General features: G+C 46.9%; 1 protein-coding gene across 17 annotated transcripts in view; it reads left to right on the top strand.

Annotated features, from left to right (window-relative positions):
- The window catches only part of baz2ba (bromodomain adjacent to zinc finger domain, 2Ba), a 65041-nt gene that overhangs the window by 33004 nt on the left and 14060 nt on the right, over positions 1 to 17977 (top strand). For 11 of the 17 annotated variants that reach the window (XM_076155346.1, XM_076155360.1, XM_076155351.1 and 8 more), the window contains 15 exons: positions 3907 to 4089; positions 8224 to 8415; positions 8506 to 8667; positions 9288 to 9475; positions 9575 to 9787; positions 10500 to 11081; positions 12815 to 13580; positions 13717 to 13989; positions 14751 to 14811; positions 15093 to 15201; positions 16042 to 16143; positions 16754 to 16976; positions 17080 to 17172; positions 17529 to 17590; positions 17876 to 17941. In XM_076155346.1, coding sequence (XP_076011461.1) covers positions 3909 to 4089; positions 8224 to 8415; positions 8506 to 8667; positions 9288 to 9475; positions 9575 to 9787; positions 10500 to 11081; positions 12815 to 13580; positions 13717 to 13989; positions 14751 to 14811; positions 15093 to 15201; positions 16042 to 16143; positions 16754 to 16976; positions 17080 to 17172; positions 17529 to 17590; positions 17876 to 17941 — 3273 coding nt within the window. In that variant the 5' untranslated portion in view covers positions 3907 to 3908. The remainder of the gene's footprint in view (positions 1 to 3906; positions 4090 to 8223; positions 8416 to 8505; positions 8668 to 9287; positions 9476 to 9574; positions 9788 to 10499; positions 11082 to 12814; positions 13581 to 13716; positions 13990 to 14750; positions 14812 to 15092; positions 15202 to 16041; positions 16144 to 16753; positions 16977 to 17079; positions 17173 to 17528; positions 17591 to 17875; positions 17942 to 17977) is intronic. The other 6 variants (XM_076155358.1, XM_076155356.1, XM_076155357.1 and 3 more) reach the window with 1 other exon arrangement.

The following is a 17977-nucleotide window of genomic DNA, read 5'->3' as shown; positions in this document are numbered from 1 at the left end:
TTTGACACGGGGGGCAGATCACAGTAAAAAAAGGGAGAGAAGGGGAGGAAGCGGGAGATCCAGAGGAGAGAGTGAATGTCGCAGAAGTGGTTGTTGATACAGTCTTTGTCGGAGGGAAAAAGGAGGAGAGCTGCGAGCCTCCGTGTGCCTTTGAATGAGGTCAGGGCATCACAGGGAATAATGCATTTCCCTTCTCTTGCGCCAGGCGCTCCTTCCATTAGGGCTGGAGAAGAGACATTGTGTCCACACTCTGATTACCACTGATCCATGCTGATGACTCTGTTGGCGGATTATCTCAGTTAGTATCAGCCATCTGTTACTGTGTGTACGTGTGTTTTTCTGTGTGTGGGCGTGAGTGCGTGTGTGTTGAAGGAGCAATGAGGAAAAGGGGCAGAAGCAAGACACACAGGGGGTTGAGTAGTTGAGGTAGTGGCGCACGCACACACACACAGACACACACACACACAGTTCTATAGGCACCCGTATTGGCAGCTCTGTAACCACTGCATGCATAAGCAGGCGCTGTTACACGCAACACAGACGCGCAGCAGCACAAAAACAAATGCGCGCTGTAAGGCCACATACTAAGCCTTACAGCCATCACACACACACATCAAATGCACACACACTGTCTCTCCCTTATGCAGTTCTACAATGACCCCCCCCCCCCCCCCCCCCCCCCCCACCCCCCTCTCCTGCCACCACCGCCACACACGCACACACACACACCCTCTGAGATGATGCTGACATGTGAAGGCTCCTATATGAAGGCCACATGCAATGCAATCATAAAACCGCAGAGCTGTTTATAGCTACGCTATCTCCTGAAGGGCCATTGCATCCAACCAGTATTAACTGCACACGTTGACAGCTGTGCGCTGTGTTGTATTTGTGGACGTGACTGTGAATCCGGCGCTGGAACACATCTTATAAATCATAGTTCAGCCATTAGCATAAACTCTCGCTCTCCTCCCCATCTGCGGAGAACACTACGCTTCCTGGTCGCACGGCCCCCCCGTCCCGATTGTTTGGCGTCGGTCGAGTCAAATTGATTTAGCCGCTCGCCGAGATTATAACGCTACGCCTTATAGCGCTACCATGGTGCGCTGTTAATTACCTATAAAAATCAAGCTAATTCCGATGCTAAATCCATTTTAATTTCTCATAATTAAGTCAGGATTGGATCCTTAAATACCTCGGCGCTCCATTATTGTAGCAATCATTGTTGTGGCTGTGCATTTGGTGGTACATTGTTGAGCTCAATCTTATTATTGTTATTAGATTTAATTGCGCTAAGTGATCAGTTTGTGGTTGTTGGAGGAAGATGGACTTGCCTCGCAGTGGTTGCTTCCCCCGCTGTCCTTACTCTCTCTCCCTCTCTCTCTCTCTCTCCCTCTCTCTCTCTCTCTCTCCCCGTGTCTCATCGCAGAAAGAGGCCCTTTGAGAGATGGCGAGAGATGAGAGGAGACGAGGGGGAGGGGAGCTCTGCTTTACACCTCTGCAAAGGAGGGATTGCTTTTTTGTTGTTTGTTAGGGGGGGGGGGAAATCAATTCTGTTCACATCATCACGTTTTGACACAAGGCGAGGCATTAAGTGCAGATATTGAGAAATGACAGCAGAGGTTTACAGCCCGTCCTTCATCTCCTCCGCTGTTTTCCTTTCTTCTGCGTCTTTTTTTTCTTTGGGGGGGACAAAATCAGAGCCTATTCTCCATCTTATCATTTCTCCCTCAATCTTTCCATCTCTGTCTTTATCTTTTGCCTTCTCTCTCTCTATCTTTCTCTCTCTCTCTCTCTCTCTCTCTCTCTCTCTCTCTCTCTCTCTCTCTCTCTCTCTCTCTCTCTCTCTGCTCCTGCCCCCCCGTATGTTTTTCCTTCCCCGTGAAAAGGTAGGGAATGATCCGCTTCACTTACCAGCTGACACCACATAAGCTTGCTCGTCCTCCCGAGACACGAGCCTTTTGTTTTCATGTGCATTATGATAATTACGAAGGGCCACAGCTCCTCTCCATTTTCATCACACTTCTAATGATACTTTTTGTCAGGGAACAACCATCAGAATCACTCTGTTTTTATCATGTGAAAGAATCGTTCCTCCCCCCCTCCTCCTCCTTTCCCCAGCTCTAACCCTGACATTTAAAGCGTGGCAGCCGAGGTAAAAGAGCACAAAGTGTGACAGCCGATCAAACACAAACGTGGCAGAAAGGTAATAGTTTTGGTTGACATTACAAAAGAAAACAAAAAAAACACACTCCGGCCCAAATTTTGTGTCGGGTAACGTTCGGTTGTTTGGTGCTCTAGAGGATAATTTGGCTCCTTAACCCCCATCCTGTCACCTTGCATGCTAAGCCATCCGAAGGACCTTTGACCTTGCACATAATTACACACCCGCCATCTTTTCACTGCCGCAATGGCAGTCATGGCTGCCCAAGTCCGATGGCACACCAGCCTCCTCCCCATGGACTGCAGCAGGTTTTCTTGTCATCCGCGCCTCCCTCTCCCTCTCTCTCCCTCTCCCTCTCTCTCTCTCTCTCTCTCTCTCTTGTCAGTGTTGCTCCTGGCGAAAGGCTGATACTTGATATTCAGAGGATAGCAGCTTTTGTCTCAGAGATTTAATCAGTGGCTCTGCTCCCACTGCAGAGGAGAGAGGGAGGAGGAGGGTGGCGGAGGGGCGGCAGGAGAGAGGGAAGGAACGAGAGGTGGAGGCAGAGACTGTTTATGTGTAATGACACAATAACAAAGCCTGCCTGTAAAACACAATCTGCAAACTGTGCTTTTGAAGGGGATTTTCAGTCCTGGATTAGTGTCAGGCAGAGGGATATGGAAAAGGAGGAGAGAGGAAAGGACTCAGGTTGATGTGATAGACAGGGGAGGTGATTTTATGTGTGTGTCTGCCCGTGTTACATGAGGGGGTGAGTTGCAGTTGTGTGTACACGTGTGTGCATGCAAATGTGCTATGAACTGGTTTTTTTGTTTGTCACCGTGCAACTTAGCAGAGCAGATGTGCGAGCACGGCCGCGTTGTTGTGCCCTGCCTCTTAGCCAAAAGGGGATTAAAGTTGAATAATGCAAAGTAAAATATCGGGCTTCAGAACGGCCAAATGTTTCTTTTGAAGTTTGATAATGGCTGGCGTGGTGACTCTGTGGGGCTGATAATGGAAAACTACCTTGTGGTTAATGCACCCCTCATCTAGAAAGGCTCTCCATTTACCTCTCATTTCAACAGAGAGGACGCCAGGAGCAATGTTGCCTTTAAAAGGGCTCAATAAAGCTCTTAAAATTCTTTGTGTAAAGGAGGTGTAAAAGGATCTTGGTTGTCAAACACAGGTGTTTGCGAGTGTGGGATTGTTCTGGGCTTGCGTGTGTGTGTTTGTGTATGAGAGAGAGAGACGGAGAGAGAGGGAAGGACACAAAGAAAAGTGCATTAATTGTCCATTTTTGTCTGGAGCTTTATGCCGACCTTGCTCGTTTCCAAAATTCCCCACTTCACCCTCATTACATTGAGTTCGTAGTAATTATCGACCTTTCTCTTTGAAGTGACCGCCTCCCCCCACCCCCCCTGTCTCAGAAGACATTCTTCCGCATTCTAAACCTGCTTTGTGGCCCAGGATGGCAGTCCTTAAACATGTCGTCCTCCTTCCCAGCCCGTATAGAATCAATAGAGGCTCGCAGCCGGCGAACATGCTTAAATAGAAATATTGTTCAGGGGAAGTGAGATGTGAAAGGGAGAGTGGCGGGAGACGGTGTGTGTTTGTGTGTGTGTGTGTGTGTGTGTGTGTGTGTGTGTGTGTGTGTGTGTGTGTGTGGGGACATGTGTAGGTGTTGGAGTCTCTGTGTGTGTGTGTGTGTGTGTACGGCTGGGTGTGCTTTGCTATTGTAACCCTGCTGATTGGATTGTGTTTGACAGATATGGAGTCTGGAGAGCGGCTGGCCTCCCCTGCGCCCACCCTGTCTGCTGCTCGCACCTCCTCCCCTGCGGCCTCTTCTTCTTCCTCCTCCTCTTCCTCGTCTTCATCCTCCCCTGCTCCCCACTCCAAGAGCAGCCTGGCCCCGAGCCCCTCAGCACTGGGATCCACCCTCAGCACCTCTGGTAAGAGACACTTTCCCCCCCCCTGCTCGTCCCTCCAGCCTCCCTCTCTCTAAAAGCACATACGTGGAATTAAAATTCCATCATGCATCGCTCACAGTTTCCATGTAATCACAAAAACAAGCCACATATGGTCACCTTTATGTCTTGATTGCATTCTGAATCCCCCTCATTTCTTTACCAAGAGAAAGAGTTTTCTCCACTATTAATTATACAGTTATTTTGCAGCCTGTGTGAATACACCTCTCTCCCAGCTACAAGGGGCTTTTTTTTTTCCTGACAGCTTGGGTTGCAATTGAAAAGCTGCTGCATTAATGAATCCCAAACAATTAGGGGGCTCTTTTGTGTGAGAAACACACACATGCTTCGCCATGTCTCCTGACAACCTTCAGCTCTCTGGCTCCAGCTGCCTCAGAGTCAGGCTCAGCACGACGCTGTGCGTGTGTGGGTGTGGGTGCGTGCGTGCGTGCGTGCGTGCGTGCGTGCGTGTGTGTGTGTGTGTGTGTGTGTGTATGAGTGAGTGAGCCTCTGCCTGCATGATTTAACATTTGTCAGCCACTCAGTGTCTAGTCAGCCCTGTCCAGCACCGTGCCTTCTTTCTGTATATTGGTGAAAGCCATTAGGCAAAGAGGGAAATGTATATTTGTGTGTGAGTTTGTGTGTGAGTTTGTGTACACGCGTGTATCTCTGCCTGATTTTCAAATATCTGTTGCCAACATGAGTGAATGATTTGCTTATATTTGCTTTCTTCTCATCTCTTAATGTCTTGCTCTTTTCATAGGCCTTCTACTCACACACACACACACACACACTCACACAGGATTGAACCTGTGAAAAGCACTTGTGCAGCATTCTCTCTTTTATGAAAAGAGAGTAAGACGCCGAACGCCAAATAAAGCCCCTTGTTTTGTCCTCTGCCTGCTCGGTGTTGCCCCAAAGAAGAAGCCATTAGGAGCATATCCTTCTTATGCATTATACATCCCTCTTATTCCTCCCTGCCATTACGTGAGCTCAGATTTTCTAGACAAGCGATTTTGGCCCGAGCGTCGAATGAAATGCTGAGAGGCAGACGTTAGCTCTGAAGTTCTGCAGCACTCTGAGAGGATAAAGCCACGCACTGCTTTTGCATGAAAGCGCCGTGTTCACTCCAACCTAACTAGAAAAATATATATACACTGTATACTGATAGACTCTATATATGACTGTGTTATGTTCTCTCTCTCTGATGCCGGGAGAACAAAGTCAAAGTAGCAGAGCCTCTCTCACACACACACACACACACACACACACACACACAAACACAAACACACACACACAAACACACACACACACACACACACACACACACACACACACACACCCACACACACACACATCCTACCATGCATGCCACAAGCCTGAGAGATGAAGTTGTTTTTCCTGCACGGAAGTATTATAATTAAAAGGGGAAGAAATCTCAACTGGATCAGCGTGGATGCGTCAGGTCTCGTGTGTAGGCAGGTAACATTTCATCAGGAGTTTTGTATTGCAGAGTTACACGATCATCAAAGAAAATGCAGGCATCGATTCAAGGTCCTTCTCCAGTGCGCCAGTAACACTTACAAAAAAAGAAGAAAATCTGAGAAACACTCAGATGAGCAGCGACTCTCTTTCTCCCCCCCCCCTCTCTCTCTCTGCCCCTCTCTTCCTCTTCCTCTTTCTGTGCGTGTGTGCGTGCTTGTGTGCACATGTGTGTAGTTGTTATTGGTAGGGGGGGGGGGGGGGGGGGGGGGTGGTTTGGGGGCTGCGGTGGCAGAGGCTGCTTGTCATTGATGAGGATATCACTTGGAGAATAAAAGCTGATCGGCGCTTGTAGCACTCTCTCCTTCTGGGATCAACTCACGGATGCAATTAACTTAAATCTGTCTGTGGAAATTTGATTGACTGCAACAAACAACAAATTAATCCCCCTTCGGCAGCATCCAAACATGAAAAAAGCAGGCGGTGCAGTTTGTCAGAGTGGAGGAAGGATTGAAACGGAATGAGAGAGAGGGCGATGGAGGGATAGAGAGAGAGAGAGAGAGAGAGAGAAAGGGATAGAGAGGGAGAGAGAGAGAGGGTAATCCTAGGTATGTCTTCTTATGTGCTCCTTTCTGGCTTCAAATTTTCAGATTTAATTATTCGCCTTCTGGAAGCCTGCATTAATATTGAAAAGGCATTTGCAGATGTCACTTTGTGTTGCCTGGAAAGGAAAGGGGTGTGTATGTGTGTGTGTGTGTGTAGGGGGGGGGGGGTGGCGTGAGGAGGGGAAGGAAGAGGTGGGCACCCCAGGCATAAGCGAGTGCTGTGGCTGGCCTTTCTGGGGGTGCATTGCAGTCGTTTATCTTCGTATCCGCTAGCTGACTTTGGCGAGGCGGGCTGTACATATTCAGCATATTCTAATGACATTCAAAAAGGCGGATTTTGCGGCGTCGTGGCAGAGAGGGGCCTTGAAGCCAACACAAAGGGCTACAACTCTCAAAACGTGACACCGCTGGCACGCTGGTAAACCTTTGTTTCTTGCCCACATAAACACTCACACACTTTTGATTTCCACTTACAAAAAAAAATCCCCCCGCGATGCATCTGTGGAAGCATTACAGCCTCCTTTGGTGTTTTGGTGTGGGGCATAATGGCCCCCGACTGGAGTCTGGTTAATCAGATCCCCGGACTGCATTAGTGCAGAGAAACACGGCGGCGCTCCAGTGTCAGTGCGTTTTTACATTTCTGCGGCGTGTGCAAGTGTATACTAGCTTGACATTTTCATCTGCTCAACGCACAACACTTTCCTTTTCTTCAGTCATCACTTTTTTTTTACTCTTTTTTTTTTTTTTTTTGCATGTGATTGTGTATTACCTGACTTATGCAGAGGAATCAAGCAGTCTGGCTCTCCTTTTTTTTCGGGGGAATAGAAATTGAATTTGCATGAAATATGCTCGGACCAAATTGCATCTGACTCTGGGAGGAGGTAAGACGTGGCAGTCGCCCCTGCCACAAATGATTGTGCTCGGGAAAACGCTAGGCGATGATGATGTTGATGAAGTATTCTTCTGTGCTGAAATTGAATGCCAAAAGCGCAGAAAGAGGTTAGCTTCATACACCTTATATATATATATATATACACACACACACACACTACCGTTTTCCCCTCCAAAAATATGCAGTCATTGTCACAGCGAAGCAAATACCGACAGTGTGAGCCGGGGAAAAATAATAGGTGCACGTGGAAATTGGATTAGGATGAGAAATGTTTTATAATTGAAGTGACATCACGGCATTTTGCGTTAACAGCGATCGCGTCATGTTATCTATAGTTTGCACACTTAATTCTAAAACAAATAGAAGCGTTGTGTTTCTCTTTTCTCTATTTAATTCTCTCTACAGTGCAGATTGATAAGGAAATCCTCCAAAGCGGCCTCAATCTCGCCTTTCACACCTCGTCAGTCTGTATACGGAGAGCTCAGTGAGTGACAAAAATGTGCTCAGTCTAACAAAATAAACACGGGAGCGCACAAAGCCGCCCAAATACGACGGCTCTGCCAGCTCCTTTTGGGCCCCGCTGCAGCAAAATCATTCTTAAGATTAGGTTTGTTCATATTGTGTGACTGGTGGAGAGGAAGTCAGAAGTGAATATTTGCAAGACGCCCGAGGTTCAAAGCAAAAAATGCAGCTCTCATGCTGAATTCATCTCTGCGACAATGTAAGATTGTTGTCTAGCAAATCATTGTGCTGCTGACTGCAGAAGGAGCGGCTCTTCAGTTTACCGGTTTGAAGTTTGTTGGGAAACTCAAGACTGATCCGTCAAACAATCTGACCAGGAGCTTCATTTTTCTTCCACACTTACTACTTCCCCTCGCAGTGACACAAAAGTAATTACATATTGATCAGAAATGGATCAAATCGAAAATCATCATCTTTCAAAACATTCCGGGGCATATCTCTACTTGTTGCACGCTCAACTTTGGCCAATATGTTGCAGCTGTGTGTGTGTGTGTGTGTGTGTGTGTCTGTGTCTGTGTGTGTGTGTGTGTGTGTGTGGTTGTGTGTGGTTATGTGGTTGTGAGGGATTGATTGATTGATTGATTAGTAAACATCTGAACTGGTTTGTGTCCGCCGCAGGCCGTCTGTTTGGAGCAGCAGGAGAACAGCCCTTCATTGGCTCCACATTGTCAAGTGCCTTCCCTCTGGTCAACCACCCAGCCTTTGGAGCCATTTACACTGCCGGAGCAGGCAGGCCGGAGTTCGGAGGCCTGGGCTCCCTGGGCATGTCCGCCGCTCTGGCCGCCCACCCCCAGCTAGGAGCCCTCTCCGGTAAGAGCAGGGGGAAGTCCAGGAGGCGAAACGCTGATTAACTGAGTCTGCCATTCACAGCTATTCTCCTCCCCTCCGTCTCTTCTCCAGAGTGGTGGCGAGCTGCTGAAGCCCACGGAAGAGGAGCTGCTGCCTTTCTCCCATCTTTCATTGGTTTCCCTCCATTCTTCGCCCCCCACATCCAGCCCAACCACAGTGCCGGCCCTCTTCAGAGCAGCATGCTCCACAAGAATAACCATGCCTCCCTTAAAGGTACCATACTGTGTCCCTCTTCTCCACAACACACACAGTTTACACACACACACACACACACACACACACACACACTCACACGTAATGGGGTTGGTGATGCTCTGCTGCTTTGTATGTGGATTAATTAATTCTCTGGATAAGGTAGTAGAACTTTACCCTGGAAATACACTTGCCAACTCTTGTCTCTCCTCTTGCACTATCTCTCCTTTCCTACTATCTTCATTTATAGTTGCTATTCTTCTTCCACAGCATAAATCCACTTTGTCCTATGATGAGATTTCTTCTTTTTGAGATGAATTTAATGACTTTCATTCCTCAGTTAGCGACTCTGTCAGCCTCTCTCTCTCTTTTCCCTCATTTTCCCTAATCTCTTTTTCTTACGCTCTTAATTTTGCAGTATCTTTTAATTTATCTTTTATTATGTAAACCACTCATGTTAGGCTTGTGCCTTACGCAGCCAGCATGTTTGATGAGATACATGTATAAATCAATAGTTTTATTACCCTTATTCCATTCTGCCGTTCATTCCAGATATTTCATTAGCATCTCCGGCACAGTTTTTTTGGGGGAAGAAATGGAGCCGGTTGGTAAATGCGGTCGGTCTCCTTTGTGTTCTCTAGGGGTGAACGGGGCATTGAATGGCAGCGAGGTGTCTCCCCCCGCCACACATGCAGGGGAATATTCTGCAAGTGTTCACACATCAACCAAGCCAACCAAAAATTCCGAGCCCTCTAACAGTCGCGGTAGCAGCCCTCAGGACACTCCAACAGAAGCGGTGGAGAAACCTCCCCAGAAACCGAAAGATAAGGTCAGTAGTTAGCAGCGCACGTTCAAAAGAAGAGAGACATAATGATGAAAGTTCCATATTGAAGGGTGAAGCTGATCCTTCCATGTTTTTTTCTTCCAGAAGCCTCGTAAGAAGCCGGTGGATGCTTCTGGGGTGAGCAACAGTGAATCAGGCTCGTCCTCAGATAGCTCGAGCGACGGCTCCCTCAGCAGCGACCTGGAGGATCTCGCAGAGGACGACGAAGATGACGACGACGACGACGAGGATGACGAGGAAGAGGACAAACAGAGTGAATTGTCAGACTCTGAGAAGCGGACAAAGAAAAAGACAAAGGTAAAAGACACAGGAAAGCAGTTTGTGTCAGAAACTGAGGCAAATTGGAGCTTAGACACAAAGAATGATCACAGCTCCTTATGGACAGGGTTGTTTGTTCTGTGAAGGCCAGCCATCTGCACCACCATCATCCTGGTGCTGGTTCCTTTAGGGTTCCTAAGCATCATGACTGGAGCTTCTACTTTGATGTCATGGTCGGGTATTTCAGAGGGTGTCATTAAGGCACTAAGCAGGCCAACGCATCCGTGTGATTGTCGCCAAATGTAGACTTTATCTTCTCCGGGAAACACAACCGAGCACATGTTGCTGATGTCTGCAATGTCCTTGTCCAGAGGAGTGTATCAGTGCCTTTCTGTGTCACCTTCCCCCATATCAAGAAGATAGCTGGAGAACTCCTTGTCAGTCCTCTTAGTTCGCTTACATCTTGAGTCCCGCCTGAGCCTGCTGTTCATGATGTCATGCTCTCACTACTGAAATGTTGTCATAGCTCACATGATGTCATACCTCGGCTACAAAAGTTGTGACTCTATGTGTGATTCATGTTCCATTCATGTCTGAGAAGCAAACGAAGAGGGTAAAGATTATGGTTAGGAGAGCAAGTTCTGTCAATGTTGTGAAATTGAAGCAATAATGTACGGAGAGCAAATGATTCATGTGGATTAAGGCTGTGCTTTGTTGTAACTGATTTTGAAATGTTTCTTTTCTTTCCCAGGTTGTGATACCAAGCACTGGAACGTCAAAGACAGGCAGACCACACTTTGGGGTGAAGCCCCCGGACTCTCAGCCTCAGACTCTCACCTCCAACCCCCCGACCCTGGTGCCCTTCCCCTGCTCAGTCTCCCCACCTGCCCTGTCCCAAACCTCGCCCGTGGCCAGGTCCCGGACAGAGGGGCCGCAGCAGCATTTCAGTGTGATCCAGTCCACCGGCTTGGCTGGCAACTCAAAGCCCCTGGCGCTCCTGACCCAAGGCCGCAGGGAGACTTCGCCCTCTCCTTCCCCCATAGCCCTGACCACATCCCCCAAACCTCCCAAGCTACTGCCCTCTTCCTCTCCCCAGCACCTTCCCCTGTCCCTCTGCTCCTCACCAAAGCCCTTCTCTGTCCCCTCACCACCCCGCTCGACCTTCCCTCTGTCTACCTCCCCCAAACCTTTTGGTCTGACCTCACCCGTAACAAGCTCCCACAAATCCTCCCTTAAGGCATCTCAGCATGCTGCTCCTGGCACTGTCAAAACCAACAAGAGGAAACAGCTGGAAGCTTCACTTGCGCAGATCAATGAGTACAGGCTGAAACAGGTAAGCCTACTGTTTTTGATACAATAGCCAAAACCATTTTTCATTGTGGGATGAAAGATAGGGATTTTTACACAGTTTGCACATTATGTTGGCCTTGGCCTTTGTCAAAATAATTATAGCCTGACAAAGGCTGGTTGTGGTTGAAGTGTCAGAAATGAATTCAACCAATGGCGCAAAATGTGTCGGTACACGTCTCCCTTTTTCTCCATCAATACTTAATCTGCGTTTTACATAACACAAGATCCAAGCGGCACACTGTCAGCTGCGGAACCGGTGCAGGTGAAGCCGGTAATGGAGCTGCACAGTCAACTGAAAAATGAAACCATAACATTGACTACTGCAGTTTCTCATTCACAAGGGGGTGTTTTGTATCCGAGGGAAACATGTTTCAGCAGGGCCTCCTTCAGATTAGGCCACAGCCTCGAGCAAACACTTCAAACTATAGTTAAGAGAGAATCTTAGTTTAGTTTAGTCAGATGAGGCATTTTTTGAGTAAACGTGGACATAAAAAATACACATCTTAGACATTTACACACATTGATAATTGTTACTAAGGAATCCCTCTATGTTTTGCTTCCTGTGCTACCCTTGGCAGAGGAAAGGCATTGCAGTATAAACCAGTTTCCCTGCTGTATTTAATGACTATAATTGAGGAAATACTGAAGCACACTAGAACCATCTAATTTCCTCCTCTATTTTTTGCTCAAAATATTTCACTCTCCTGTGGATTAAACTGTCCGTCCTGCTATCTGCGCACCACAAAGCTACTTCAGTGCAAATGTCTCCTATCAAGTCTGAATGTGCTTCTACATAATCATTTTGTGGGTGATTTGTGTGTTTTTCTACATTTTTTGTTTGCATTTGTATTAACTAATAGGCTCATATTATTGTAATTTGAAAGAAAGGAACATTTGGGATGATTTGGCCACTTCTCCTTCGCAATAATTAATCTGTTGAAAGATTGATGCTCTGAGCTTCATTACGATTCTGAAGCAAACACTGGCTCTGCTGCACACATGCTATTATTTAAGGTTTGACCAATTCAGCTCAAATTATACAAGATATTGACATTTTCGTTGCCTTTTACAACACACGGGCAATTTTCCTCGGATGAAATATGAATGATAGTACAGTAATCAATAAGCTAAACCCATTGAGATCAGCTTTCTCTGCGAAAAACCTATTTCCCCTTTTCTATTTTACCAGTAGAGGGAAGTTTCCAGTGAGCCAAATTCCCCCTGTGGTTTGAGCACAGTTACTGTATTTCATGGTCTGTGAAATTGATTTGTTTCACTTCATATCACATCCAGTTGAAAGTGCACGTCAAAGCCTAACCTGCCTTTGCTTAAACACAGATTGAACCAAACTTGTCATCTTGTGTAGAACAGCAAATTTGCCCAGCTGCATGATGATTATGGCGGTGGAGCTTTCCAAATGTGCAGACGAGTAATTGCGATTTTAAAGATATACTCAGTGTGTCTGCTGGGGAACCTAGGCTGTACAATGCCTTCAGTTATTGCATTTCTGTCCTTATTGTTTCTCAGAAAGGGGCTTAGACACAGTTAACTGTACCAGTGTTAGGCATTGTAGTGGTGTCACCTGCTCAAACAATCAGCAGTGATGCGAACTGACAGCTAGAGCAACTCGACTTTGTCCCATTTCTTTTCTCATCTTTCCCCTAACCTTTCCCTCTCCCTCCCTCCCACTGAACCCCTCTCTTCTTCTATTCCCAGACCCTCATGTCCCAAGGGCAGACGTTCTCAGCCGATCTAAAGAAACAGCAGCAGGGGCCAAACAAGTCCCCCAAGAGGACTTCTCTGGCTTCATCTCCATTACCACCTGCTCTGCCTCCTCCCCAGAACAATCACTCTAACCTCTTCCTCTCCAGTGCCCTGCTGGGGCTTCCCGAACCCCATCACCCCAACGGAGTCATCCAAAGCACCACTCAGGACGCACCTCTGGCCCTCATCACCAAACCTCGCAAAGACTCTGCCTCTCAAGGCAAGTCCCCTCAGTGCGACTCTGATGCTGGGTCAATGCCTGTCAATCTGAGCACAGGGGCCAGTAGGACCCCAGCAACTACCCAAGCTCGGCCTCAGTCACGGCCTCCCGCTACCTCACCCCATGCCACCGCAGGCCATGGATCCAGAAAGAACAAGACGCCCAAGGTTAAGGGACAGACACCAGGACTGGCACAAGGACCGGGACCAGGACAAGGACAAGCTGACCCTTTAGCTGCCTGGAAGGGCTTCTCTCAGAACCACCTGGTGCAGTCTCTAGTTGATCTGTTCCGTGGAGGGGAGACAGGGATTGGGATACCTGGAGTTAGTATCCCTGGGGTCGGAGTTCCTGGGGTTGGGATTCCTGGGACTTGTAATCCCACAGCTGGTCTCCCTGCCAACAAAGAATCTGATGACTCTGGGGATGATGATGATGATGAGGATGATGACCTTGAGGAGGAGGAGGATGAAGAAGAAGACTCAGATGATAGTCTGTCAGGTTGGTGAAAGTAACTTTGTTGTTTTCCTGCTTTGGCCATTAAATCTGAAAGTAATGTGTGATTACTTCAAATCTATAGAACAAAATCTATGAACAAATCTATTTAATCACAAAATCTCCTGCTTTCCCACTGTAGAGTCCGACAGCAACTCAGACAGTGACATATCTGGGAAGAAAGTGAAGGAGTCAAAGGCGCTGCCATCGGGATTGTCATCCAAGAAGGAAATCGCTCCCCTCAGGCTAACCAAAGGCCCAGAACTACTGAACACCTCAACCAATCACACAGCCACCAGCTGCTCCCCACTCAACCTACAAGTCATCAAGACTCCCACCACTGTCACCAGCTCCAGTGCCTTGGCCTATCACAACTCCCCTTGCTCCTCCTCCTACAGCCTAGCCTCTCCATTAGGTAAGAGGATTCATTATGTTTAATCAGTCAGGTTTGAAAACAAGCTAAATTGGTGTTTCAGTGGGGCTACGGACAAGGAAACACACACTGTTTTAAAGGAGCATGAGACAAAGGGAGACTGCAGTATGTTAAATTATAGTCTCTGCTTATGAATAACAGGCCGACCCTTTATCTTCAGATCACTGTGAAGAGGGGTTTTATTTTGAGGAAGGCACAGAGCAGATCTTTGAAGTCCTGTAGGGGCATGTCTGAGGGCCTAAAAGCCATGACAACTTGTTTGGAGGTTAATTTCTGCTTTCCTTCAGTGCAGCGAGATCTACCCAGATCAGAGCGGAGAGGACACAAGGGCAGCTGCTCATGAATGCTCAAAGGAGACATTCCATTCTTTCCACTCACTGCTGTTTGTTTTTCCACATCCTGCTTTTCTGAACTGGACGTTATTTAGCAGACTATGATCCAAGCTAATGTACCGTGTCTCAATTTTGACAATTTTTGTGTGTATTTGGCTTCTGTGTTCACATGGTGCTGGGTATATGGAGCAGCAGTGCTAAGGACAAACTGACGCTGTAGCCATAGGTTGTAATCTGAGTGTGTCAGAGAGCTGCCTGTGTCTTTGTCTGTGCCTATACTATGTGTGTGTGTGTCCATGGTCACTCACCTGGTATGATGAAGTTCTGGGCAGGAAGATAGTTACTGTATATGTGAGGGTTTTCAATGATATGTTGTGCTGTCAAACTGATGCCTGTACTCTGTCTCCGCAGGCTTAGGGAAGAGGAAGAGGGTGATGGATGAGAAGGAGTTGATGATACCTCTGGAGTTGGGGTACGTACAAGAGGCTGCGAGAAATAAGGCTCCGGCTCGTAAAGTGCCACACTTGAAATTGTGTTGAGGATATTGTCACTATTCCTGCAGTGTCCATGGCCTCACACACACACACACACACAGACACACACACACACACACACACACACACACAGACACACACACACACACACACACACACACACACACACACACACACACACGTGCATTGTCTCAAACATGTTAGATGTTTTTTGTTTTTTGATGAAGCCCTCTGCTGTTTCTTATTCTTAAAACCACAGGTGGCGGAGAGAAACAAGAATCAAAACAGTGGCTGGGCGGCCTCAGGGTGAGGTGGCTTACTACGCCCCATGTGGCAAGAAACTAAGGCAGTACCCAGATGTGATGAAGGTACCACGGCCAAGGAGCACCGCCGCGCTGTCAACATCCGTGATGCAAAAGCAAATGTTTTGAAGCAAAGTAGATGAGCAGTTTGCAAGGGGGGATTAGTGGGAAGACAGAACCGCAAACCACGTCACTGTGGGCAGCACGGTTATGATTTATTATGGAAGGATGTTTCTTATAACCATTGCAAACGCTGTCCATCAACATTGCTCCAACAAAAACAAAAGCTTGTGCAGCGTGACTTGTTTTATTATTAGCTACTATATCACTCCACCCCCCCCCCCCCCCCCCCCCCCCCCCCCACACCACTTTCTGTGACCCTAATAGTGAGAGATGATACTTGTAGATCCACTCCTTGTGCCACTGTGTTCCCCCTCCTCTCTCCCCTCCCTGAGAAGATGAATGGTTAGTGTTGGGATGCACAGCTTTGGCCTCATTTTTACAGCATATTGTAGATTCTGGATGTCCTTCATTAAAGGCAACAGACACTCTGATTGTCACAACTATCTTTGACTATAGTAGCCCAAATAAAAACTGTCTACTCAGTAACATTCACTCACTGCTAGCCAGTCAGTAGGCAGTAAAAAAGTCTAGCATGGACACAGATAAATAAGGAAGGGCCTGAATTGTGCAACCCAAGGTCAGAACCGTTTTTCTCTCCCGAGAGCTTTTGCTCTTTTTTTTGTCCCTGGCTTTTATAATGATTGGTAGCACTGCACAGATGCACACTGTGATCTTCTTTACTCCAATCTAGTGCCTCTCAGTTGCATTTCAATGTCGCTAATTTTCGCATTTTTTCCTGCCTAAACATTTTACCAACGCCATTTATTATTTTCTCCTCTGTAGTATCTATCCAGAAATGGAATAAGTGGCATCACGCGTGATAATTTTAGCTTCAGTGCAAAGATAAGGGTTGGTGACTTCTATGAAGCCAGAGAAGGACCCCAGGTGACTGCCTTTCATCTCTCTCTCTCTCTCTCTCTCTCTCTTCCCCTGATCCGTGTTCATCTTTTCATCTAGCAGCACACAGCTTCATGCAGCAGTCGCTGTCAGGGCATGGACAGGAATCAGCCAAAGTAGTTGTAGTTCATTGAAAGTGCATTGAAAACTGTAATAATCAGCTGACATTACCTTCACAGGTGACCAGTCATATACTGTATCCTATGTTATGTATGTGTGATAGAAGTAGATAGAAGTGAGAAGCAGATAGTTATGGAGAATTGGAATCAGCATATGCAGATAGGACTGAGGGGCCTGAGAATAAATGACTGAAACCATAAAACAGTACAACTAAATAATTCATAAGTAATTGAGTAATGCTCATTTCATTTCATGTTTACTAAGCTGTTTCACTTGTAGAGCATCGAAGTCATAATTACAAAATCAATGGGACATAAAAGACAGAATATCATTTTATATTATCGCAGTCTAGCTTTCTAAATATAGATGAATAAATGAATTATGCTTAAGTCACATACAGACTGATTGTCAACAAGTCATTCACAGTTGTCTCCACACGCCCTCCCAATTTCTCCATCCCGCCATTTTCTCTTTCTAGGGATTACAGTGGAGCCTGTTGAAGGAAGAGGAGGTCATTCCTCGTATTTTGGCCATGGAAGGCCGGAGGGGTCGACCTTCCAGTTCAGAACGCCAAGCCGGGGGCGAAAGTGCCAAAGGCAGCCGCCGGAGGAAGGGACGCCCCCCAAACGTGACCGATCCGATGGTCCCAGAGGGCCCCAGTCCCAGCGAGGTCAAACTGCTGCGTAAACTCGAGGCTCAAGGTTCGCAAAAGGAAAATGACACCTGAACTCTGTCAAGCACACATCCTAACTATCGGTCTGTTCGCAGAGATCAATCTCACCAATACACTCTTCCCTTCCCTAGAAATAGCCCGACAGGCCGCTCAGATGAAACTGATGAGGAAACTGGAAAAGCAGGCACTAGCTCGGGCAGCCAAAGAAGCTCGAAAACAGCAAGGTAAGTGCAATCTTAGTTAGTGTTGTCAGCAGAGTACGGGGCTGTAAGTATGGCAGTATTGGTCCATTTTGTCACTTAAAATTTGGTCTAGTTGTATTAAAATGTTGTATGTTTGTGTAAAGTGCTGCTTCATGTAAAATACTGTGACCTCTAAGGACAAGTGCTGGGGTTTCTATACCCTAATTATGTATGGATATATGGTCTCTGTGTATATTTCCGCCACTTTAAAGCCCAAACGTCATCTTTGTTGACTCAGTAATTTGAACATGCCAGTCTCCAAACTTACACCTCCAATGTAAATATATCTGGATCAGCCCTTTTGTAAATACTAATACAAACTCGATTGACTCTCGTAGCTATTATGGCTGCAGAGGAGCGAAGGAAGCAGAAAGAGCAGATCAAGATTCTCAAGCAGCAGGTGGGTCTTCTTCATGTGTGCTGACAAATCCTTTCCTTTCCTCTTTCCTTATCTCCGTGTCCTGACACACAATCGTCCCTGTGTGCACCACGGGAAGTGCTGAATGGTTATTTTGTTGTGCTTTAAAGCTTGTGTTGCAATTACTATCATTACTACTTGCATTAAACACACTGTGCAGTCTCGCCTTCCTCAACTGGAATGGAGCGATTGGAAGGTGATCTTATCTGAGGATGTTTGCCACAGTCTGAAATATTAAGAGATTTTTTTATTTTTTTCCTTTTGTAGGAAAAGATCAAGCGTATTCAGCATATCCGGATGGAGAAGGAGCTCAGAGCGCAGCAAATTTTGGAGGTATAGAATCTGATCCAACAACACCTCTGATTAAGC

This window comes from Genypterus blacodes, unplaced genomic scaffold (assembly GCF_046128005.1).
Source record: "Genypterus blacodes isolate CSIRO-AG114 ecotype Tasmania unplaced genomic scaffold, CSIRO-AGI_Gbla_v1 ptg000067l_1, whole genome shotgun sequence".
Taxonomy (NCBI): domain Eukaryota; kingdom Metazoa; phylum Chordata; class Actinopteri; order Ophidiiformes; family Ophidiidae; genus Genypterus; species Genypterus blacodes.
Note: the sequence above shows the minus strand (reverse complement) of the source record. Positions and strands in the feature narration are given on the sequence as shown.